At 33.8% G+C, this 26,477-nt stretch overlaps 1 protein-coding gene across 6 annotated transcripts in view; it reads right to left on the minus strand.

The window, feature by feature from the left end:
• The window catches only part of LOC111147949 (VPS54, GARP complex subunit), a 103,858-nt gene that overhangs the window by 31,210 nt on the left and 46,171 nt on the right, over nt 1–26,477 (minus strand). For all 6 annotated transcript variants that reach the window (XR_002640658.1, XM_022504227.1, XM_022504226.1 and 3 more), the window contains 9 exons: nt 25,009–25,140; nt 20,855–21,240; nt 12,626–12,752; nt 11,540–11,647; nt 9,532–9,587; nt 8,417–8,513; nt 4,559–4,899; nt 1,279–1,408; nt 489–670 (listed from right to left, as the gene is read on the minus strand). Coding sequence is in view for 5 of the 6 variants with exons in the window: in XM_022504227.1 (XP_022359935.1) it covers nt 489–670; nt 1,279–1,408; nt 4,559–4,899; nt 8,417–8,513; nt 9,532–9,587; nt 11,540–11,647; nt 12,626–12,752; nt 20,855–21,240; nt 25,009–25,140 (1,559 nt within the window). In the remaining variant the exon portion in view is untranslated. The remainder of the gene's footprint in view (nt 1–488; nt 671–1,278; nt 1,409–4,558; nt 4,900–8,416; nt 8,514–9,531; nt 9,588–11,539; nt 11,648–12,625; nt 12,753–20,854; nt 21,241–25,008; nt 25,141–26,477) is intronic.

Raw genomic sequence — 26,477 nt, forward strand, 5'->3', positions numbered from 1 at the left:
TTTTCTTGTCATATCTTTTAGTAATAATAAAGACACTACATGTTTCTTAGTTAAATTCAAGTAAAGCTCATGAAATACAAGACACTGACTTTACACAGTAATGGCCACTAGCTGGTGTTAAAGTACTGAGATTTTTAAAATAAATGTACACCTTAATAAACTGAAATCCTTCATAATATCATAATCATTCGGTATGAGTATTTTCAGAAAACATTTTTCTTTTTATATTTCTTAGGCTAACCAACAAGAGTAGTGAAACACAATTAATCTCGCATTGAGTGGGAAAGGAAAAGTCAATCTATTGAGGATCTTTCTGATAAGCACTTTTATGAAAATAAAGATTCTAATTCCACTTTGAAAAGTCAAGAATCTGTCTTTAATAAAAAAGAAAAAAGTTTTTCAGGGGTTCTGGTGAGCTAATCAATTAATCATGATTTGTAAAGAAAAGGGAAAAAAACTGAAGAACAGACTGAACATGGTAATAATACCTGAGCTTAGTTTTTCTCTCTTCATGAAACCTGTTTACAAATTTATTAGCTTGGCTCTGAAGTGCTCCAAGTAATGACATACTTTTTCTTCCACAGATCTGTTCAGTATCTAAAATGAATGTTTCCATTAATCTAGAAAGTGTTATGAATTCCGTGGAATTTAGCTTCTCAAGAAAACCATCCTAAATTTTAAAGATAACAAAAATCGTGACAATTAGGTATAACACCAAATACAAATAAACTATAAAACCAACCTAGTTTAACATATGTTAATTATACAATTTTAATAATGTTAATTCATCATTACCTTAAAATCATTTTTAATGAAGTTTCTCAATACTTCAGTCTCAGAAATTGAAAATAAAGAGCTTAAAATGTCTAAATTTTACACTGACCCCTTTATAATACAGTAGCTCAAATAAATTCAGGTCATACTATAAAATTATCACAATATTGGAATTCAACTATTTTTATTAATATGGCGGCTAGTTACATACACATATATATGTACATATATAAAGTTGCATATTAATTTCAAATTCATTATCAAGGCATTAAATCTCTAAATTATTCTTTCAATCTTTTTTTTTAGAGACTAATAAATCCTATTTCTTTTATTTGGATTATTTTATATTTCAACATCTTCCTAATAGGCCACATCAGTACCATTAACCTTATTATTAAAAATATAATATAAATTAAGGGGAACATAGACACATAAGCAAGAATATGATTCTAGATCTCCAAAATAATAGATATAAAATATCTAAAGCTCTATCAATCAACTAACCTTTGCTCTTGACATGAGAAATTTGACAGCTCGGTCATGACATATATCTGAAGCACTATACAATAACTCCTGGATATTATTTGCCAGTTTTTCTAGCTCTAAATCAGTTAATTTCATGTCTTCATTGACCCTGAAAATGATAAAGAGATTAAGTCAGGGAAACTTGTGAGTATACTGTCCTTGATGGGTAACATACCAAAAAAACCAAAAAGCTGTAAAATTCACATCTGATAAAAAATTCTGTGATGTAGCAAACACTTTTTTGTATGTGTGGTGAAGCATTAGTTAAACAAGTTCAGATAATACAAATATTTTACCCTAATCTTGTATAAAAATAATTTTCTGAGGTGCGCAGGTTGCTCAGTTGTTAAGTATCTGCCTTTAGCTCTGGTCATGATCCCAGGGTCCTGGGATTGAGCCCCGCATCGGGCTCCCTGCTCCACAGGAAGCCTGCTTCTTCCTCTCCCACTCCTCCTACTTGTGTTCCCTCTCCCGCTGTGTCTCCCTCTGTCAAATAAATAAATAAAAAATATTTTTAAAAAATAAGAAAGGAACTTTCTCTCTCTCATGTAGTATTTTATGTAGTTTATTTCAGACTCTGATTGGAAAACTGCTAAAACTGCAAACGCCAAAAAGTTTTGCAGTTTTTCAGACTGCAAAAACTACAAGGCCAAAAAAAAAAAAAAAAAAAAATTCCAGTTAGGTACAAGGTGGCAGCTGTGGCACATTGTGCACAGGTGCCTAGGATGACACACCGGGAAGGAAGGAGAAGGAAGGGATGTTATTTCATGACAAATAGGCACTCTTTTTTTTTTTTCTTACTTACGAGTTATGAATGAGCTAATATTTCCTAAGCATTTATTGTGTTTAAGTGCTAAGTACTAGAGGGAACACAACAGACTGCTGTCCTCAAGGAACAGTTCTGTGGGAACTGGTATCAAAATAGCACTGGACTCTTCATATAGATGTAATGTGAGTTCAGAAAGATAATCATATGGAAAAATAGAAAAGAGACTCATGCTACTATACACAAAAATCAATTCCAGATGGCTTGTAGATCTAAATGTGATGAGGGTAGCAACGAAGCTTCTAGAAGATAAATAAGAGAATATCATCAAAGCCTTAGGGCATAGAAAGATTTCTTAAACAGGACAAAGAAAGAAAAAAAAAGCACAAACCATAAAGGAAAAGAATGAATCATGGATTATGTTAAAATTAGGAACTTCCGTTCATCAAAGACCCCAATAAGAGTAGGAGAAGATATTTATAATCTGGAAAACCAACAACAGGCCTGCGTTGAGACTATATAAAGAATCAATAAATCAGTAAGAAATAAAATACAAACCAGTAGAGAATTGGGCAAAGAAGTTGAATAGGCTCTTCACAGAAGAGGATATCCAAACAGCCAATGAATATATGAAAAGTGATCTCTTTCTAATCACCAGGGAAATAAAAACTCAAACTAATATACCTTAACATACCCATCAGAATGGCTAACATGTAAAAGACTGACAATACCAAGACTGAATGAAGATGGGGAGAGACAGAAACTCACATTGCTGATGGGATTGTAAAAGAATGAAAATGTAGTCACAAAAGGGGCTTCTAGAGAGCTGGTAATGTTCTATTTCTTAATTTGGATGATGATTACACCAGTGTATTCATGTTGTGGTAACTGAGGTGAACACATACAACTGATGTATTGGTCTCTATGTGCATTATACTCCAATTAAAAAGTTAAAACAAAAAAGTAAGGAGGGTGCCAGCTCTTTGTCCTCTCCATCCTGCTGCTGGGGATGCAGATTTGATGATAAAAGCAGACATAGCCTCTTTAAACAGAGATGGAAGCTACAAAATGAGGATGGCAGGGCTACCTTCTTCATTGTGGACCTCCTACCTCTGAAGTGTTATGTGAGAGAAACAAAATTCTATACTGTTTAAGCTATAGAGGTTTCTATACCTTTTGTGATAGTTTAGACTACACCTTACCCAGTAAATGTGAAATATTAACCTGAACAGAGAAAAACTATTTGTATTAATATGTAGTTCAGGGTTTTCTTTTTGGTGGGGACAGGCAGAATTACAGCTGATTTTATGATATAACTGCAACCTGTATAAGCTGACTTCTATAAAAATGAAAAAAGTACATACTGAATTCCTATGCTTAACAATAACTAAATCCAAACTATGTACCTATGCTCTTGGATCAGAAAGATTTTATTGGCTTGGCTTTGTTTTATTCTATACAGGAAATGATTGGGACAACTGGTGAACTATGAATGGGATCTATGGATTAGATGGTAATAATGTATCAATGTTTTGGTTTTTTTTAAGATTCATTTATTTGAGAGAGAGAGAGAGAGCGCAAGCGGTGGGGAGGGGGAGAAGGAGAAGCTGACTCCCCACTAAGCAGGAAGTCCATGGGGCTTGATCCCAGGACCCTAGGATCATGACCTGAGCAAAATGCAGATGCTTAACTGACTGAACCACCCAGGCACCGCAATACAATGTTTTCTTGATTCTAACTGATGTACTATAGTTATTTTAGGAGAGTATTCTTGTTCTTGTATTTTAGGAAACATACACTGAAGAATATGGAGATAATGGGACTTCATGTCTGCAACCTTTTGCCAAATGATTCAGAAAAAAGTATTAACATGAGAGACAAAGAAAGAGAGAAGGGAGCAAGAAAGAGAAAGGGAGGAAGGGAGAGAGAAGGTAATTTGGTAAACTGTTAAGAAATGAGGAATCAAGGTGAGGGATATACGACTTTTTTGTACAATGTGGCAAGTTTTCTGTAAATTTGAAATTATTTCAAAATAAGACATTTTAAAAAGTCATGTTTGAAAAAACAGTGCGATTCACTTGGAAATTCACAAAAAAACTGACCAAAAAACCTGTAAATCCAACTTCACTATCTACAAAATACAAAGGTATCATAGTAGAAGAAAGAAAAATAAACAAGGTAAAGTTGACCTGATTTCCAGAACAAGTTCTGCCCCTAGTAGTTTAAAAAAGTCGACTAAACTCTCTGAAATAAGCATTTAATTAAATGGTTCCTTTCCAGCCTTAAAAGTCTGCAATTCTTGGTGACTTCCAATGCTCACCTCCTTATATTCCATACATTTTCAAAAAGATATGTTTCATAAAATTAATTCATTTTTGTTAAATTCCAATACCAAAGTTCATATGGTAAAATAAACTGAATAAACAATCTTTCTGAAATCATTAAGAAAATGACTCAAAATCTTGCAAAGTTGGCAGCAGTCACCATACTCACATAATATCCACACCTCCTGGAGTAGCAGATGATGATGTCTGCTCTTTGCTGGATGAAGAATCAGTAGTACATTCTGGTTCAGATACCGAATCACTGCTGCAGGGCTCACTATTTGGAGATGCATTTCTTTGAGAGGTAGTGTCGATTGCTATAGGTGTTAATTCATTCTCACTGAACGCATCACTTATAAACATGCCTTCATGGATTAAATAAGCCACCTCTGTGTCCAGTGAACTGTCTTTTGTAGCATTCTTCTGTTGTGAAATCTCCTCCAATTCTCTGGTCCTTCGGTTTTTGTCAAGAACTGAGAGAACAACACTGTGAATGATATTTAACGTTGCCTATAAGAAAACAGGATACATTTTTAAAAGACTTAAAATAACATGTATCTAAAGCTCCCAAAAGTGAATTCTACATATGTACTTTTGAACACCTTATAAACGAGTGCCAAGTTCATGCATATCAGAATTTTTACCAATCTTTGGGGTTGGTAAAACCTGGTGGCTCAGTGAGTTAAGCATCTGCCTTCAGTTCTGGTCATGACCTCAGGGTCCTGGGATGGAGTCCCATGCTGGACTCTCTACTGTGGGGAGCCTGCTTCTCCCTCTCCCTCTGCTGCTCCCCTTGTGCTCTTTCTCTCTCAAATAGATCTTAAAAAAAAAATTTTTTTTTTCTAATAATCTTTTACCACACAGTAAAGGTGACTTGTGAAAAAGAACTACTCAAGAGAAATGGGTTGGTTCTCTAAAGCTTAGGAATAGATTTCTGTATTTTAATTGATTTTATAAGTAGAAACCTCCTGAAAATACACTGCATATTTATTAAGTATCTTAAATAGCTTACACTAAACAAAACTTGCCTATCACATATCTGGTAAGGGGTTAAACAGCCGGAATATATAAAGAACTCCTACAATTCAACAACAAAAAAATGTGATTAGAAAATGGGCAAAAAAATATTTCTCCAAAGAAGACATACAAATGGCCAATAAGTACATGAAAAGATGCTCAATATCACTAATCATTAGAAAAATGCAAATCAAAACTAAAATGAGATACCTCCTCATGCCCATTAGGATGGATACTATCAAAAATAGGAAAAATAGCAAGTGTTAGTATATGGAGAAACTGGAACCTTTGTGTACTGGTAAATGAAATACTAACTTCAAATAGTTTGTTCTTATAATGTGGTAAACACTAGTAAAAAACAAAACAGCCTTTTCTCTTTTTTTAAAGATTTTTTTAAAAGATTTTATTTATTTATTTGACAGACAGAAATCACAAGTAGGCAGGGAGGCAGGCAGAAAGAGAGAGAAGGGGAAGAAGGTTCCTGCTAAGCAGAGAGCCCAATGCAGAGCTCAATCCAAGGACCCTGAGACCATGACCTGAGCCAAAGGCAGAGACTTAATCCACTGAGCCACCCAGGCACCCCACTTTTTTAAAAGATTTTATTTGAGAGAGAGAGAGAGAGAGAGAGAGAGTGCATGTGCATGTGTGGGGGAGGGGCAGAGGGAAAGGGAGAGAGAGAATCCCAAGCAGACTCCATGCTGTGTGGAGCTTGATGTAGGGCTCAATCCCACAACCCCGAGATCATGACCTGAACCAAAACCAAGAGTCAGACACTCAACCAACTGCACCACCCAGGTGCCCCCAAAACAACCTTTTCTGACTACAAAAGTTATATATCTCTTTGCAGAAAATTTAGGAAAAACAAAAAAAAAAGAATAATAAATGAAAATATACTGCCAAAAGATAACTATCAAAATGACAAACTACCTCTTTATTCTGCAAAGACGATGAGATAATAAATCTTTTTAACATAGCTGAGATGATACTAGGTAAACAGGTCTATATTGCCTTTTCACTTAATGTTATATGCATTTTCCTCAACATTAAAAATCCTCAGTTGCATGATATTCCATGGTATATGGAGTATACCAGGCATAATTTACTTTACCATTCTTCTACTGTTAGACATCTGGGCATTTCCAATTTGCAGTTATTTAAAATTCTCAATTAAAAATGAACAGCTTGTAATTAACAATATTTCTCAGTGAAACATACCCTTACAGAATCACAAACTTTCATCACAGAAAAAAGTACCATATTTATAGGTTATATATCATCTTCAAAGATGTTTTACAGAAGTATTAGCTTCAGGGGTCTAAATGTGAAAATGAGAAATTATAACTATGATAAATCACATATTGCACATACATCAAATAAAATTTTGGATTAACTTAAATGATAAAGAACCTAAAAGTGAAATACCTATTAAAAAAATTACTGGCAAAAGATATGGAAGCAACCGAAGTGTCCATCCATAAATAGATGGGATAAAGAAAATGTACAGCGAGCGTGCACGCGCGTGCGTGCACACACACACACACACACAGAGGAATATTACGACCAGAAAAAAGAGTGAAATATTCCCATCTGCAACAACATGGATGAATCTAGAGGGCATGATGCTATGTGAAGTCAGTCAGAGACAAACAAATACCATATGATTTCACTCATGCGTAGAATATAGTAAAGGAAACAAAGAAAAAAGAGACAAAAAAAAATCCAGACTCTTAAATATAAAGAACCGGTGGTTGCCAGCGGCAAGGTGGGGAGGGGAATGGGTGAAATAGGTGAGGAAGATTAAGAGTACACTTATTGTGGTGAGCGGAATAATGTATAGAATTGCTGAATCATTCTAAGGTACATCTGAAACTAATATAACACTACATGTTAATTATACTTAAATTTTAAAAAATTACTGGCAAAAAGTTGGCCAATTCTACTATTTGCAGTAGAGTTTTATACATCATGCACATGCAATATTAGAACTGGGTATGAGGAAGTCATGCTGGGAATATAGGAAAAAGTGAAAATATGGCCTAGTTATTCACTGATACAGGTTTGCTATCTATTGCTATCAATGCGTGGATCAACAAATTTCGGCACAAGTCTAAATTAAGTACAGTGAATCATGTTTTTAAAAAATTCTCCCACTGAGAAAGGTCGTACACATGACTTATTATCACTCCAATGTTGATAAGGAAAAGTCATGTCACAGATAAGTACCAAAGTACCCCAGACCATTTAACAGGATACTCAGGAGATGCCAGGGATATTAACTATTAAGTAGCACGTATAACACAATATTGACATCTGATATGTCAAAAAATGTAAAACTTCACAAATAGCCTTTTACACTCAGTAATTCTTAATGATTGTCTTATTAAAACACAGCTATGACATGCTGGTAATTCTAACCAAAATGTATTAGTCAATGACCTCTTTTCTTCTGAAAAATGCTGTGTGGAAGTGTTCTTTTCCTTATACTGAGTGGCTTAAAACTGAGTGATTTGACTGAAGAGACAGAATAATTAAATGTAACGTATAACCCTTGATTGGCTCCCAGATTAAAAAGTGAAATAAAAACCTACAATGAAGGACATTAGTAGAGCAATTTAAATATGAAGTATATGTTAAAAAATACCATTATATCAACATCAAATATTTCTAGAAAAAATAAGTATTTTGGAACAGATTTTCGAGTGTTTCACAATATTGTACTTATAGATAATCTAGGGAGATTAAAGAACCACAAAATAACAAGATGAAATATTACTGTATAATATTTAATACCAAGTAAGCATATTTTTAAATATAAAATAAATCTAAAATTAGAGTATCAAAGTACTCTGAAGCACTTCAAATCTTATTTGAAACCAAGCCTCTTCAGAAAAAGTACAAAACAAAGAACTTGTGTTTTTTTCCAATTTGATTCTGTATGTATATTATATATCTAGAAAGTAGACTTACTTTTAGGGTTATTCTGGACCAAGTGATAATTACATAGGCTTACCTTAACTCTTTGTAGGAAAATTGTAAACTTAGAGAAAATCTCCTTTAGCAAATCAAACCACTGAGGAAAATTCAACATTCTCATCTGATCTGCAAGCCTAGAAAAAAAAAATAATAATAATGGCTGTCTTTGGGTAGCTAGGAGTTTATTCTCAGAAGATAGTTCTATATGTGAGATATAGGAATTTCTCTATTTAAGTTGAGAAAATTTCATAGAGAGGAAAATTAAAAATAACTGCCTCTCCATGTCCATAGGGTTTTTAACAGAATCCCAATAACTTAAGTTTTCTGACTACTAGAGACTCTTGCACTGTTACAGTTGTTTTAACTAATTCTGAAACAGAGTTTTCACTAAGTAATAGTGTGGAAATTAAAACTCCTCAATCCTTATTCTAGGAGTTTGGCCCAGAGAAGATTCATAGTTATCAATATTGCTACTCATATCTTGGGCCAGTTAATAAAGTTTAGGTATCTATATGAAATAAAATCCATAGTTTCAAAATATCACTACTCTTCTCAAAACAAAAGAATAGGAATTTCAAAGGTTAAAACAAAAAATTATAGATAAGCATGAGACAATTCAAAATCATGTATTCAAATTTCTCAAAGCTGATTAGAAGCTGGGTTTTAATTATATAGCTAAATAATTTAAACTTAACACTGCTATTCCTCTGAGACAGATTATCTTCAATTTCCCTCCTCCATAACCACACTGTATCCTCTCCATCCTCTCTCTGCCCTGGGAGGCTGACCTGCAGGGCTTGGCCAATGAGAAGCCCTGACAAAAGACTGGAAGGAGCAAAGGTACTGACAGCTCCATCTCCCTCCTTAAGAGGTTGTCTCAGGATGATTGCCTCCTACACTGAAGATCACCTCAACTACCACAGATCTTTTTTTTTTCTTTTTTCTTTTTTTTCCCCAACTACTAAGTGTTCTCCTTCTAAATCCTACTAACTGTCCTCATCCCTTATCCCTTAAAGGTTCTGCACTGTCATTTGTGATTTTCCCTCACTCTGCACATACCTTAGTAAATAATTCCTTAACTAAATCCTCCTTAGATTATTCTAATGTGTCATCTTTACCCTTGATAACCCTCAACCTAATATTTATACTTACTTCATAACAACATCTGTGTCAATTTCTTCTATTTGTGAAACTTTATTAATCACACACTGCAAAATTTAAGAAAAAAAATTTGATTAATCTCTTTAGAATTCTAAGTACTACATGGCTCATTTGTATATTGAACATGATCTCAATGAAAAAAAATGACCTCAGTGACTGTTAGCATCACTTCACCAGACTTCTCTTGCGTCTCATATACACCTCAAGGTGTATTAAAAAACATATATCAATAATCTATTAAGTAATATTTCAGGGTATGCTTGAATGGTATTAATTAAAATCACCTACTACTTAAAACTATTCAAAACCATACACCAAACAAACAAAACACCCAGAACTTTAATTCTTAGGGACAAGGTATAAGCCTCATATTAAAATTCCAAAAGAAATTCATCTGGGGGTTATGTTTTCTGCAGTATACACAACAGTTTAACTTTTAAAAAATGCTTAGACTTCAGGAGAATCCTAGGAATTACAACACAGCAATCCTGTAACAATTTGTTTCAAAGTACTACATCCAGAACTACACAAATTATGCTCATAGCTCAGCAATTTTTTATAAAGTACACTTGTGTAGTGAGAACTCAGATCATGAAATTGAACACAGCCAGTAAGCCCCTCTCATGCTCCCTCCTTATCACTACTTCCTCCCAAAAGACACTACTACTTTGATTTCTAATACCTCAGATTTTACAAAAGTGTAATCATATAGTGTATACCCCTTTGTGTCTGGTTTCTTTGGCTCCACATCATGTATGTGATATTCACCCATGTTGCTTCATGTGATTACTTCATTCTCATTACTGTATAGTATTCAGTCATATAAATATACCACAACTCTATTAACTTTTCTACTGATGACAGAATTTGGGTTTAAAAAAAAAAAAAAAAAAAGAATTTGGGTTTTTCTAGTTTTTTATTACCAATAGTGCTGCCATGAAATTCTGTGCTGTCTTTGGTAAACTTACGCATTTCTGTTGGGTAAATACCTAGGAACAGAACTGCTGAATCATAATATATGCATATATTTAGTGCTTCTAGCTATTGTCAACAATTTTTGAAAATTGTAACAATTTTAAAATAAAGTGTTTTAGTCAGTGTTTGAAAGATGTAAAAGATGGGGTGATTATAATCTTTTTTTTGGCTTGTTTTATTTAAACATTAAAAACTCAGAAATGTACATTCAACCTAATGATGATGATCAGTTAAGCCTAATAAATATATTTAAAATTGTTCTTTTTCATAATTAGAAAAACTGAAGTTTTGTTAATGATATGTGAGTAAAAAGGCAAAACAAAGATGAGGAAAGACTTAAAAAAAACAAGATTTTAGTTTACAATTATCATTTCTGAGATAAGGATCAGAGGAAATAAGCATTTAACTATTGATGGTGAGGGTGTATTTGGTAAATTCTTTTTAGAAAGCAATTCAGTTCTGTCAAATAATTTAAAAGTACTTTTCACTCTGACCAATAATTCCCCTTCTAGGAATTAGCTATAAGAAAATCGTCTTAACTATGGAAAACCACACAAAACTTTAAACCAAAGATGTGTGTCACAGTGTTCTACAATACCAAACTGAAAACAGCTTGAATATTCATGAGAGGAAGGCATAATATGTTGATGGAATTTAATATAACCATCAAAAATGATCTTTCTGAAGGGCTTATATGAGAAAATTCTTCTTATGATTCTAACTGAAATATATGTACAATTCAAAATCATATATACAGTATGATAGCAACAAAGAAAAACATCAGTAACAATTTACACTTAGAAAAAGTCTTTTCTTTTTTTTAACTTAGAAATATCCTTACAGTGATAATCTTTCAGCTGGTAAGACTATTTTTTCTTCTATTTTTCCATATTTTGAGTTTTTAAATAAATAAGAAAATGTTACTATTATAACTGCATATATTATCACTAGGATCATTTAAAAATAAACAATAAAAGTCTAGACCAAAATACATCAAATAAAAATGTATAATTTGTATAATTACCTGTTTAATGATATTCTTTGCTGTAATAATCATTTCTTCACTATAGATTTCTAAAAAATTAAGCTTTCTTTGTTTTAAAAGTCCAAATACAAGAGATACAAGTCTTTCCTATTAAAATAAAAACATGGAATTTCACAGTTTAAATATAAAATAATCTCACTCAGAAGCAGAAATATGCAACATCAAACGTTTTATTATTTGATCCTTAGACCTCTACCCTGCATATGGTATTTTCTAGAAGCCTAAAAAAACCTTTTCACAGCAATCTTATCATCAGATTACTGGAGTCACTATTTTAAAACAGGTCAATTCTAATGCACTATAGTGATCAAATGCAGCTGGTTTGGGGGTAAAACAATATAGGTACATTTTGGCCTAGTTTTGAACAAGTAGCTAGAAAGTATCCTTCTCAAAACCTGATGACCTATAAATACTCCATGAGTCCTGTGATTTTTAGTTAGTTGGTCAAGAAGACTAAAATGATGACGGGACTATTTCTAGGGGATTAACTATGAACACATACAAAAATCTCTTTAATAGGCTGCTATCAGGGCTTCTGGATTCTTTACTAGTTCTTGGCAATAATCAGCATTGAAAAGGCAGCAGAAAAGGGAAGCCTGGATATGTAAGACCTCATTTTAAATCAAATTTTTTTTTTTAATTTTTAAGATTTTATTTATTTATTTGACAGACAGAGATCACAAGTAGGCAGAGAGGCAGGCAGAGAGTGAGGAGGAAGCAGGCTCCCCAAGAGGCAGAGAGCCCAATGCGGGGCTTGATCCCAGGACCCTGAGATCATGACCTGAACCGAAGGCAGAGGCTTTAACCCACTAAACCAGCCCGGCACCCCTAAATCCAATATCTAATTAAGGTATAAAATTACCTTATTCTCTAACTTCACAGGATAATGAACAATTATGGTGCTTGCTAAAGTCACATAAAGCGAAGGACTTCACTGAAGTCTCAGCTTGAAACTTAAGATAATTTTGCGAACTATAATCAGAGAAGAATGTGTTCTAAACTAAGATTATTAGGAGTTAACAGTAAACAATGTCATCAATTTTATCCAGAGTTCAAAGCACATACCTCTTCTAAAATTTGACAATCATCTTCCAGTGGTCTGTTTAAGTCACTGTGAGAATAAGTAGAAAATTCTGCAATCATCATTTTATCTATCAGTTTTTCTAATTCACAAAGTTGTGATCCCAAATGCCTACAAAGGAAGAGGAAAATGTGACATATATTCATTAAAAACCCAATTCACTCCACCATCAAGGAAACTAGTTGGAAAAACTCTTCTAATTGACAGTATTTGTGCAATAATGTGATATTTGAGTAGAATGGAATCTTTTAACTTAACAAAAATAACTGCGATAGTTTCACATCATCTCCCAAATCCTTTTTTTCTTTACATGTTGAACCTCCAAACACTTAAATGTATCACAGAGAACATGGTTCTAGAAATTTCATGACTGCTTTTTTGTCCGCTTTTCATAGACAAACTATTCAGATATTCTAAAGTCCTTTCCTAATTAACCATTTGTGGAATAGCAATGTCAGTAGCTCCCATTCATTTATTCCACAAATACAAGTGTCTACTATGGCCCTCTCGGGATGGATATAAATACTTGAGGACTATAGGGACAGACTGACTCAATTCAATCTCTGTTATGAACAGTGTGAGTTACTGTGCAATTTCCCTCAGGTCATTATACTGAAAAGTCATCAAGTCATCAGAACACAAGATTAGAAATATAAAAATACTAAGCAACAGTCTATTCTTGGAACTTTTTCCTCATAAAATATAATATTTCTTTTTAATCTACCTCTAATATTTATAGATCTTAGTAGGACTGGAGTAAGAAGAACTCTAATCAAATGGGCAAAGTTGTGGGGGTGGTAAAGGCAAATACGACTAACAGGATTTGGAACACTTTCCCTAGAGAAAGCATGCAGTATCCAAAGGACAAGAAGGATCCCATGCAGTCCCTGCTCTGGAGGGCCCTCAGGATCATTACCTTCATATATGAAGGGATCTTCACCATATAATCTAATAGCTTCATAAAAACAATGGGTAATCTAGTTGGTCCAAAGTAGTTCAAAAATTAAGTAAAACAGGCCAATGAGAAATCTGTTTATACATTATAAAAATTTTCTTAAAGCTCTACTTATGGTGCAATTTTTAAAAATGTATATTTAGGGATGCCTGGGTGGCTCAGTTGGTTAAGCAGCTGCCTTCGGCTCAGGTCATGATCCCAGCGTCCTGGGATCGAGTCCCACATCGGGCTCCTTGCTCATTGGGGAGCCTGCTTCTCCCTCGGCCTCTGCCTGCCATTCTGTCTGCCTGTGCTTGTTCTCTCTCCCTCTCTCTCTCTGACAAATAAATAAATAAAATCTTTAAAAAAAAATGTATATTTAAATGTCTAAATTTAAATTTTATCTTAAATTTAGACATTATTGAATAAAAAGCATTTAAAGATACATATACTCCGTTAACTTGAAAAACAAATGTCAGAAACTGTCTTTAGTAAGACCAGATATAGCACATTTTTTTAAAAAAGCATTTTAAAAAAAAACTTTTTAAACCATATGACCTTTTAGACAGATCCATTGTTCTTATATAAACAGCATATGGTAAGCAGTATAGTGATAATTTTGAAAAACATCTGATAAGTGAAATACATAAATTTGCATTTTGCAGTATAAAAATTGTATTTCTTACAGCTAATTAGAAGACTAATAAGATTCTCATAAATGGCACTAACATCTTACAATAAGCTAATTTCTAACATACACACTAGTACAAACTAAAACATTGCCATAACAGAAATTTGGCAATATCTAGCAAAATTACATAGGCAATTAACCTTTGACCTCAGAATCTCACTTCTCAGCATCTGTATCAAAGACACACTCATAAAAATACAAAAAGAACACACATTACATTGTAGCACTGTTCATAACCCTAAGGGAATAGAAACCACACAAATGTTGACCAATGGAAGTTAGTTAACTATCCTGTAACAGACACTATATACTTTTAAAAGAACTGAAGAATACCAATTAATATACTATATACTGCTACAGAGCAGTTTTTCGATCTTTTTTTTTCATTGTTGCCCCCAGAAGTTCTTTTAGATATTTTTATTCCTAATCACCCCATAAATATACTTAATATCACAGATAGAGTGTATATCTGTTTATGTACCTTGGCCCTTTGGAGGGCCACAAGCCATTATAACATCCAATTTTTTTCACCCTTCAAGAACCAATTCTTGCCCCCTTGCAGAGACAGCTGCCACTTAGAATGCAGACTATAAAGTGATCCCCAGGTGTACTGTAAAGATGAAAACAGCAAGGAAGAGAAAAGTAATACAGTATACTAATGCTTATCTAAGAGTAGGGACAGAAAGAGAGATGGCTGGATGGATGACGGATAAATGTAAATTAAAACTTTTTAAAATGGTGACCTATAGAGTAGGTAGGAAGGAAGGAACCAGAGAGAAGTTAAATTTCACTGACCATCCTTTGTTTCAGAAATTTGACTTTGGAACCACATAACTACTTAACATAGTTCTAGCACAACATTATATTTAAAAACTTCAACCCTTAAATATCAAAAGCAAACGAAACAAATGAACTTAACAGCACATCAAGTTAGTAGCAAATGTATATAAAGAAGAATTATTTCAAGTGACTTTAAAACATAGAAATTTATCCACTTATTTCACAAGGATATAGCTTAAGGAAAAGAAGAGAAAGAAATCCTCCATGTTTGTAGCAATAATACTGTTAGTTCTGAGAGCACTCTATGTATATTGTGGGATAAAGCAAATGAGTAATTATGTTTTAATGTCCTTCGGAGCCACAGTTTTCAAAAGCCTGTATACATATATAAGATTAATGAAGTAAAAACTTTATGGTCCTGAATTTAAATTGGAAATACCAATATGAACTCAAATTTTTTCTTTAAAAAGGAAACCTGTTTTCTAGCTCTGTCCACTACAAAGGCCTAGAGATAATGACCAATCCAATACCAAGGAACACATCTGGTACCCAGACTGTAATTTTTAAATACCATTTCCTACTAAAAGAAACTAGTGCTCCTTAGGAAAATGGTGGATTACAAGTCTGGGACAGAAAAAGAATATGAACACCTAATCATAACACAAAGTAAGAAAACTACCAATCAAAAGCTCCTGGAATCATGTAAAATACCACAAAAATGAACTTGAGCCTACAAAAGACAGAATAATCTGAATGCTGACAAAAATAAAAATAGCAAAAAAACTTACTTCAAATATATGTAAATTCATATTTATAAAATTTACCTTTTAAAAATCATCAGTTACCTTTGGAAGATGCTAGATTTTCAATTCGTTAATTTTAAAACTACCAAATTAAAAAAGAAGAAATCTAAAACATCATCCTGCCTCTCCTTGTAAGAACTGTCCTTAAGTGTTATCAAATTGTTATGGACAAATATAACTTTATAGAAATATTCCAAATTCATAAATGATTAAGGAAGTATAGAATTAGAATATCATTATTACATGTAACCCATAATGAGTTAATAAATCTAGGCAATGTTCATCAAATGGCTGCTAATATCATAAAAAGAGAGACAACCAGATATATGCCTTTTTTTTGGGATTTGGAATCTGATCTTTTACTTATATATAAATGCCTAGTGAAATGTTACAATAATATCATCTCTTTTGCTGAGATAAAAGTATTTATCTTTTTTTATTAGTTTCAAAGTAGAATTTAGTGACTCATCAGTTGTATATAACACCGTCTGCTCATTATATCAAGTGCCCTCTTAATGCCCATCACCCAAGTAATACCGCCCCCCACCAACCTCCCCTAGATATATGCCTCTTGGCTGAAATACACACTGTGACTTATTAGGTGCTCCTGCCAAAAAGTAAACCTTAAATCTAATCAAGCCTTTAATTCTAATTAGCAGTTTTCAGAAAATATAGGCAAAAGAAAAACGTGCTTAAATATGGAGATGCAGCTGGCAAAATCTAGACTGTGAAAAGCTTTGTAAGGTAAATAACTCAATTTCTTTTCTTTAAAGATTTTATTTATTATTTATTTGACAGACAGAGATCACAAGTAGGCAGAGAGGCAGGCAGAGAGAGGAAGGGAAGCAGGCTCCCTGCTGAGCAGAGAGCCCAATGCCCAATGCCAATGCCGATGCCCAGCTGGATCCCAGGACCCTGGGATCATGACCTGAGCCGAAGGCAGAGGCTTTAACCCACTGAGCCACCCAGGCGCCTCATAACTCAATTTCTTGAAAGGGAGAAAATGAGAATGAGGAAGTATATATCAAAAGATGTTGATATATATATCAACAACAACAAAAAAAACAGAGAAAGAAATATCAATCACAATGTATAGGTATTATTTGGATCCTGATTTCAATAAACACATAAAAAAAAGAAATTTGAAACATGAAAATTTGAACAATGACTAGCTTTTTAAAAATATGAATATAATTTAAAATATCTTTTATCTTTCAAATATACATAATGAAATATTTGCCAAAGAAGTAGAATGATGTTTGGATTTGTTTCAAAATAAACTAGGAGTAGGGGGTATAGAAAAGACAAAGCTGGCCATGAGTTGGTAACTCACAGGTGATAACTCAAATTTACCCAGCTTTATATAGTTCTCTTCACATAATTTCCTGTTTCTGTGCATGTTTGAACTTTCAGTAAGTTTTTTAAAAAGCACAACAGAGTAGGATATAAAGCTACACATAACTTTAATGTTGCTTGGTTCTCAGCTGATTATTATGAAGATCTTTGGTTCCGTTTCAATACAGACCAAAGGTTAACACTCAGGTATATGCTACCTTCGGGTATGAATAGTCTTCAACAAATCCCAACAAAGAATTATGGTGGGCAATCTAGATGACAGTATCTTACTGACTTCTGAGCATCAGAATAATAAATAAAGATTTGTCTAAACAAATTCTTAAACAAAATTTCCATAATTATAATGTTCTACAAGATTCACCTATTTATCTTTTTTAAGTCTTGGTGACTTTGATAATAGCTGCAATAATAATGGCCTGCACATTATTAACCATATCAAAATTATTTAATAAACAAAAATGTGCTAAGTTTAAAATTACGTATACTAATAATCACATACTGTAATTTAGAGTGATAAAAGAAATCTACTGAAACAACAAGTAACTAAAATACCACATTCTGAAAAAGTATATAGGTTCATATATCTAACTACATAAATTAGGACAGTTCCAATACTTTCTACTTTGGTATGTCTCAATGTGTACATTAATTCAGACCTTCTAGTAAGTTTTATGTTCACTACAACAATCTCTGTGCTGCTTTTATCAGAGAAACTTATATATCAATTAACTGTACTATAATACTAGCTTCATCAAATAGCAGCACATCTGCTTTTTGGCTTCATCCCAGAGCATACAATGTGGATGTTTTCTTACTATACTGTTTTGAAGATCTAAATTATGGACGATTATACCAGGATCAAAGAATATGTTACTTTTTCATAACTTCCAATAACAAAAATCCCTTAAATGGAATCCCAAGGTGACCTGTGATGAGTGAAACCATGTAATAAGCTGGAACTTATAATTAACTCTGTTTTCCACCTTTTCTCCCCCACCCTCCCAAAAAAAGGAAAAAAAAGTCTTATTATGACTAGAAAGCAAACTAGTTTCATTAATTGTTATCAACTACCATGGTAAGTCCTGGCTCAATGGACATATAACTCAACTGCGAACTTATAACCCAACTGCCCACAAGTTAACATCTACCGCACTATAAAATCAGCATTGACATACAGAGAGGTTTTTTTGAGATTCCATATATCCTCAATCAAATATATTAAAAAGCATACATAGCTCTCAGGTCAGAGGAGACCTGGGTTGAATCTCAACTCTACTGTTTTGTAACTTGCTATATGACTTGGAGCAAGTTATGTAAGACTTTCTATGCTTCAGTTTCCTTATCTATTAAAATAAGGATAAGACTACTTATCTTATAGAGGTTTTTGGGGGGTGAACGGAGCCAAATAACATATGCAAAATACTTTGCACAGTACATGGTACAGACTACCATTCAAAAAGTGCTCTTAGGTTTTACAGTGGTGGTGATTGTAGAATAATGGTGGTAGTAAATAGAAAGGAAAAAAAGTTAACAACAATGATGAAAACTGAAAGAGTAGTTTCTACATAAACTTTTATAATAAGAAAGCAAAGAACATTATATCCCTGAATTTCAAAGCAACTGAAGATTCTCTATTTCAAAATCTGCAAGATAAGGTTCAGATATTTGTCAGGCCCACAATAAAACTTCTGTATCAAACTTGCATTTGAATGTCCTTATCTCAACATCACAAGATAATGTGTAATGTAGGTCTCTTGTCTACTTATAAGCATCAGTGATGTTAACTGTGTTCTTAGTTATTAAAATGATTATGCCCAATGCAGGGTTCGATCCCAGGATGCTGGGATCATGACCTGAGCTGAAGGCAGATGCTTAACTGACTGCCCCACCAACCTGCCCCCAATCTTTCATTTATTTCTCAGCGCTGTCCTATACAGAGGATAAAAGCACTCTACAGAATGAGCTCCCAATATTTATCAACATTCATGACATTATACAGTGAAAGACCAATGAAAGTGACAAAATTAGTATTTATTTAAAAAAACCTTCAAGGGTGCCTGGGTGGCTCAGTCAGTTAAGCATTGGACTCTCGGTTTCAGCACAGGTTATGGTCTCCGGGTCCTGAGACTGAGCCCCATGTAGGGCTCCACACTCACTGCAGAGTCTGTTTATCCCTCTCCCTCCTCTTCTGCCCCTCAATAAATAAAACCTTTTAAAAAAGTAAAAATAGGGGCGCCTGGGTGGTTCAGTCAGTTAAGCCTCTGTCTTCGGGTTAAATCATGCATGATCTCAGGGTCCTGCTATAGAACCCTGCCTCAGGCTCCCTGCTCAGCTCGGGGTCTGCTTCTCTCCCTCTGTCCCTCTCCCCCGACCACCACATGTGTTCTCTCTCAAAGAAAATATTTTTTAAAAAATAAAAGTAAAAAATAAAAATACATTCCATTCAGACATTCAAAAAACAGAAATATGTACAATTTCAGAGGTAAAAGGGAAACTAAAAATCTAGACATCCAAGTCTAGATTAAGCTCCTCCCCTGAAGTTACAGCTCCCTAACAATCTATACATTCGTCATCATACAGTATTGCACTGTAGGATGACAACCCAGTCATTTCTGTCTCCTTCATTCTATCAAATAAATCGTGAAAACACTCTCTGCTCTGTTCATGGCAATATTCCCAATAATCTGCCTGGTGTCTGACATGTAAAGGTAATCAGTAACCATGTCTTGAATGAATGAATGAACCAATCCTTTATGTCATTAAATTTGGGCCACCTTTTAAAAAATTCATTCTAAATATTCCAATTACCTATCCTTAGTCAATAAGAATTTATAACTCAGTTAAATTTATTTTGAAGCTAACTTTTCCAGACTGTATTAAGTATCTATTAAGTTACAGAATACATCTTCCATACAACTTCTTTATAGTCACTTAGTAGTGTAAGGTTTGGATGGGTTTTCCAGCAGAGGGACTTCTACAAGGACACTGCAAGCCTGCTTAACTGAATGAAATTTTGATGGCCTGTATCTGGTTTATCTACAAATTAAACATTTTGACATCATCTCACATGAAATAACTAAAATCATAAGGTTAAAAATATTTTCAAAATGTAAGAATGCAGGAAAAACTGGGTCTTTTCCATCACCATATGGAATTTTTTGCAATGATAAACACTGATAGTTAGAAATTAATTTTAATAATTAGCAAATAATTATATATAAATATGTAACTGCATTATTAAATAACTACTTAATAATTATCAAATTTAAAACCTATTCAAGAACTTTTAAAATGAACTTAATTTTAGATATTCCTTCCTGCACCTTGATCTTCTAACTTGACACAAAACTATTTCAACATTTTCAAATTGTTATTTTCAAAGTTATGACTGGCCTTTCATTAGTACCACCTATCAAAAATATAATTTTGTTTCTCCATTCAAATGTTTCTGTAAATACTGGTGCTTACAGCGTTTGTTTCACTAAGACTAAAATATCACAATGATAACACTACTAAACAGATAAATCTGGAAGAAGAAATATTCATGTAACTTACATACATTCACACTTCCTCAGCTAACATTACACACTAAAATTTATCCTTTCAGAACTGCTAACATTATCTCTAAACCCTTACTTAAAGGACGTACCGGAAGCTGTGAATGCCCTGAAGCTCCTGCTGTAGAACCTCCTGTGTTGTTGCTATTAAGTCCAAAGCTCCAACAAACTCAGAAGTGGATAACAACACCTGCACTGTAGGCTGAGTCTGGTGTACAGTGGCCATTAACTTGAGTTTATTGTACACTTTAACACAATTGTTTCTGGTAAGTGCCAGTCTTAAAATGTGTAGTGATCCTTCACACATTACTTTATCAATCTGTGCAATCTTATCTCGAAGCATCTTTACAGCCTGGGAAGTTTTCTTGAGGTAGTCCTGCAATTCGTGTTGAGAGGTCATTGCATGAAAAAATGCTTCAGAACGTAGAGAGATCTGGTGAGCAATGTTTACTTCCACAATATCCAGATAATGGCTCAGCTTAAGAAAGAAGAAAAAAAATCATGGAGTATTATAAGATTACCTTCTTTGACTATCCAAATACTTTCTGAAAATGATACAATTTAAAATTTTATTTTAAAATCCTATTGCCTGAACAATTTTAAATCCTATCGTATGAACTATTTGATTATGGGATTCTTGATATTGGGCATAATAAAATGGAAGGGAGATGAAAGGTAACAACCCAAAGATTAATAAACGTAACACAAAAGAGTAGAAGTAGCCAATTTACCTTCTTTCTCTGCTCCTACTACTGCCGTCCAAACACCAACTACTTTCTAGAAAGTAAGAGTACCCCACAGTCATCTGAGATTATAATGTAGTTTCAGAAGTTCTCAGATCCAAGACAGAATGATCTCCTTAACCCCCACACCATCACACATCACTCATCTGATTAGAAGTTTATTATAGTTACCATTTATTGACTCCTTCCTTCTATGTACCAGGCAGTCGTATTTTATATACATAATTTTCTAGTTTTAACAATCTTAGAATACAGGTATTAGTATTCTTATTTTACAGATGAGGAAACAGGCTCAGAGACATTAAATAATTTGAATAAGATCATATGGCTAGTAAATAGGAAAACTAAAATTTGCACCTAAGCCTGTCTGACTCAAAAACTGAAGCTCTTTCTACCATACCACTCTGCCTCAAAAGAATCTGACAGATTCATGATCCAGTCACAAATTATGGAAAATACTAGAATTCACTGGGACTTTTTTTCAAGGCTGCTTATTTTGCATTTCAAAAATTATTCTTTAACCAATTTGTAAAACTCAGTATATATTTGTAAATACACACACACACACATATATATTTGTAAAATTCCAATATATTGGAAATTTATTTCCAATATATTTTCCCCTTAAAAGCTTGACATATGCCTTAAAAGAGTTCATATATATTTTATTTGTAACACAAGCAAGATTAATTCCTAGAGCAACATATATTAAAATGCTTTCTAATTTCAAATATGGACTTCTAAAGCTTGAGTTGCCTTTTCTTCCTTTCTAATTGCATATGCCTTTTTTGGCTACATTATCTTTCCATTTCTCTCCCACTTTTTAACTTTTAGATTCTTCAACCTATAGCTCAAACTTTGGGCATTATCTCTCAACATCTCAGGAGAATTCAGTGTTAAAGGGTTAATGCACTTTCAACATTTAGGACTCATAAGATTAGAAGATAGTATTTGGTCACTAAGACTACTTTCTTCAAACCATGCAGGATAACACATATCTTCAACAAGGCTCCTTCAGTAATCTATTATAATATACAACAGGTTACAAACAAGAATTTTTTCCATGGTTTAAATCTCTTGAGATTATACCCTTTTGGTATTGTTCTTTTCATCTTCAACATGGCTTGTTCACTTATTTACCCAAAAAGCAATATGGGGACAAAGGTACTTGGGTACCTTGTAAGCTAAAGTGGACTCAATTTTCAGAATAGGAAATTTGAGAATGTAACTCCTTCAGGACACTGCTATTGAAAATATGGTTTATATGCTGCTGCCAGTCTGTTAACTATTTAACAGGTCCATGATAAAATAAGGTATTTGCTGGAAAGTAAATCAACTACATCACTAAGCCCACTGCATTGTTTTTTCATAGAAAGACCTTCTTAATAAAGGAAGTAGTGCAATGATTTACATTCTAGTGCAAGCTCCTTATTTCATCATAGACCAGGACTTTGGGTAGCACTAGAGTGGGATACAAATTAACTAATCCTCTTTGTAGCATCCCTTCTCTTTAAAAATCACAAGATAAAAACAGCTGTTTATCAATCATATAGTGAGTATGAAAGTGTTCTCTTGGAATTATTTCTTCCATTCCTTTTCTAAGAGAGTAGAATAAGGACCCAGAATGTAAACATAAAAACCTGATTCTGCAACTTAACAAAAAACCAAATTCCAATCCTTTAATTAAACATTTACCATGAAAAAACTTTCATTTGAACTTCAAAAATTTCTACAAGTTATCAATATTCCATTGATCCATTCTTTTCAAAAGCATAATATTTTCCGGGCTCCTGGGTGGCTTAGTGGGTTAAAGCCTCTGCCTTCGGCTCAGGTCATGATCTCAGGTCCTGGGATCAAGCCCTGCATCGGGCTCTCTGCTCAGCAAGGAGCCTGCTTCCCCCTCTCTTTCTGCCTGCCTCTCTGCCTGCTTGTGATCTCTCTGTCAAATAAATAAATAAAATCTTTAAAAAAAAAAGCATAATATTTTCATAATTCATTTCCTAGAACAATTTTTAGTCTTCCTAAAAGTATTAGGAAAGATTAGTATTGAGGATCTTTTTTTAAAGATTTCACTTACTTATTTGACAGAGAGAGAGAGATCACAAGTAGGCAGAGAGGCAAGGCGGTGGGGCGGTGGGGGTGAGGGGAGCAGGATCCCCGCCGAACAGAGCCCAGTGCGGTGCTCGATCTCAGGACCCTGAGATCAGGACCTGAGCCGAAAGCAGAGGCCCAACCCACTGAGCCACCCAGGCGCCCCTAGGATGAGATTTTTATTGGCTTTTGTTGTTTTTTTCTTTTAAGGTATTATTTTAACAGGGTATATATTGGAATGTGAAAAAGCAATCTGCAAGTAGGTCTGTGCCCCTAAACCCATAATTTTCATCAGATTTATGAATTTGTTCTTACTCAAAGAAAACCTTTATAGGTAAAAATGTTGCCGAAGGAAAAATTACTTCATTTTTATTTTCAACTATGGAAAAGGAATAGTCAATGATTCTTTCGCTACATTTCTTCTCCTCTTCTCCCCAAACTAGTTTTTCTTCAGTTACTAGACCTCATTTATTGAATAGTCTTCCTGAGACAAGTTTTCAGACTGCCAAGAGATGTCACTAGCCTGAAACAAAATGCTTTCTTCTCAGTTTAAAACCAGTTTTAGAAAAGCTCTAAACTGCTGAGAAAGAACAGGAATAAAAAATCTTTACTTCCTATTCTAGTTTTAAAAGATTCTTGATATGTGAGTTAAGGTATGTTTAAAACTCTGTAACACATTAACTTCTCAACATATTACAAAATATTGTAAAAGTTTTTAAAAACTGCTGACTAATAACATGCAAAGGTTAGGCTTTGCAAAGCTAAAAATACAGCATTGTATTTTTAATGCAATTTTTTAAAGATTATTTATTTATTTATTTGACAGATAGAGATCACAAATAGGCAGAGAGGCAGGCAGAGAGGAAGGGAAGCAGGCCCCCTGCTGAGCAGAGAGCCCGATGCAGGGCTTGATCCCAGGACCCCAGGACTCTGGGATCACAACCTGAGCTGAAGGCAGAGGCTTTAACCCACTGAACCACCCAGGCCCCCTTTAATGTAATTTTTAATACAATACTGTATATTTCAACTACCATATTTTTGCTCCAAAATAATCATCCCTACGATGTGGAAATAAGGAAAAATGGTACCACAGCAAAAGTTGATTTTCCATACTTCAAATCATAGAGAATATAAAATTAGCCAATATATTGTTTGGGATAACTGAAATTCCATCGACTGCTATTTTAGATTAAGAAGCACTCCAACAATTAGCTTCTTTTTCACCAGCACAACTTGTTTTCCACTGAATCAAATGCTCTTATTTTATCAGTTAGATCTGAAGGCAGTAACAAAAAATATGAAAAAATTAAAAGAAATAGCCCTTAATAAATAACTAAATCAGAAACCACACAAAAGGTACCACTTAACCAGAATAAAGTTTTCTACGTGGAAAAAAGCAAAAATGAAATTACCTTTTCTTGTAGCAACTTTGAGGAAGCTGCATCACGATTTCCTTTTCCACCAGCAGTATTAAAATGAGACCATGGTAAAACTGAATTAAAAGTTAAGGAATCGTCCAAGGCAAAATCTGGTTTCATAAAAATCTATTAAAAAATGTATTTTCCTCATTAGATAAACATTTTTTAATATCCATTATCCCTTCAAACATCATAAGACCATTAAAGATGATTAACTTAGATCTGAAGCATAAACAGCAAAAGTAATACATTTATAAAAAAATCTGTATAAAAAATGTATAGTGTTTCATCAAGCTAAAAATACTCATGAAAAATAGAAAAATGTATTTTGTCTTTACCAATGGAGGCAATCATTCCATTACCATGTAATCAAATTCACTAGTGCAGTCCCACCAGGCACACACCAAAGGGAGATATCCTACTTATACCAAAATTTCTGTATTATTTCCCACTGAAGTAGTTTTTTAAAAATGCCAAGTATCAAGTTCTCTATATTTATTTTTCTACTTTCTCCTGCTTAAAATGCTTTCAAAATTAGTTTCGTAGATTAGACATATACTGAAGTTTAAAACCAGAACAAATTCAATTTTATGAAAAGATCGTTCTTTTTCCTTTACATACCATATCCATCTGGGCACTAAGTCCTACGCATTATATTTTCTATATAACACTTGAATGCTCTCTCTCTTCTACATCTATAGCATTTTATTAATGCAGCTCTTCATCATCTCTGGATTACAGTAAATGGCTATTTACTCATGTCCTTCCTCAATCTATCCCCTATACTGCTGTCAGATATACTTTTAAAATGCAAGTATCACTGAATTAACTTCTCTGTTTAAATCTCTCAATGGAGTCCCATGATCTAAGAACCAAACTCTTTAGAAGGGCATCAAAGGCACTTCATTTTTTTTTTAAAGATTTTATTTATTTATTTGACAGAGAGAGCACAAGTAGGCAGAGAGGCAGGCAAAGGTAGAGGAGAAGCAGGCTCTCCAGCTGAGTAGACAGTCCGATGCAGGGCTCGATCCTAGAACCCTGGGACCATGACCTGAGCCGAAGGCAGACACTCAACCGACTGAGCCACCCAGGTGCCCCAAAGGCCCTTCATTTTCTTTGAACTCCATCATCAATTTGTATTTTGCCACTCCCACTATTTACAAGTTACATTCTAACAATACTCAACTTCCATACCCTCTTGTGCTTAACTATCTTTGTACATGCTTTCTGCCTAGAATGCCTTCCTATTTTCCTGGAGAACACAACCAAATCAAAAGGGCAAACGTTATCTCTGTATGAACACTTACCCCATCTCTGAACACATGAGTCACTCCATCTCTGAACATAAGTATGTATACCACATATATTTATGTATCTCATACTTCACAAAAATTATTTATTAAATATATGTATCAGCTCCTAGAGATCATACATCCCTGTAAGACTGGATTTATAGCTAATTA

The sequence above is a fragment of the Enhydra lutris genome, unplaced genomic scaffold, assembly GCF_002288905.1.
Source record: "Enhydra lutris kenyoni isolate GAN:26980312 unplaced genomic scaffold, ASM228890v2 scaffoldscaffold18, whole genome shotgun sequence".
Lineage (NCBI taxonomy): Eukaryota > Metazoa > Chordata > Mammalia > Carnivora > Mustelidae > Enhydra > Enhydra lutris.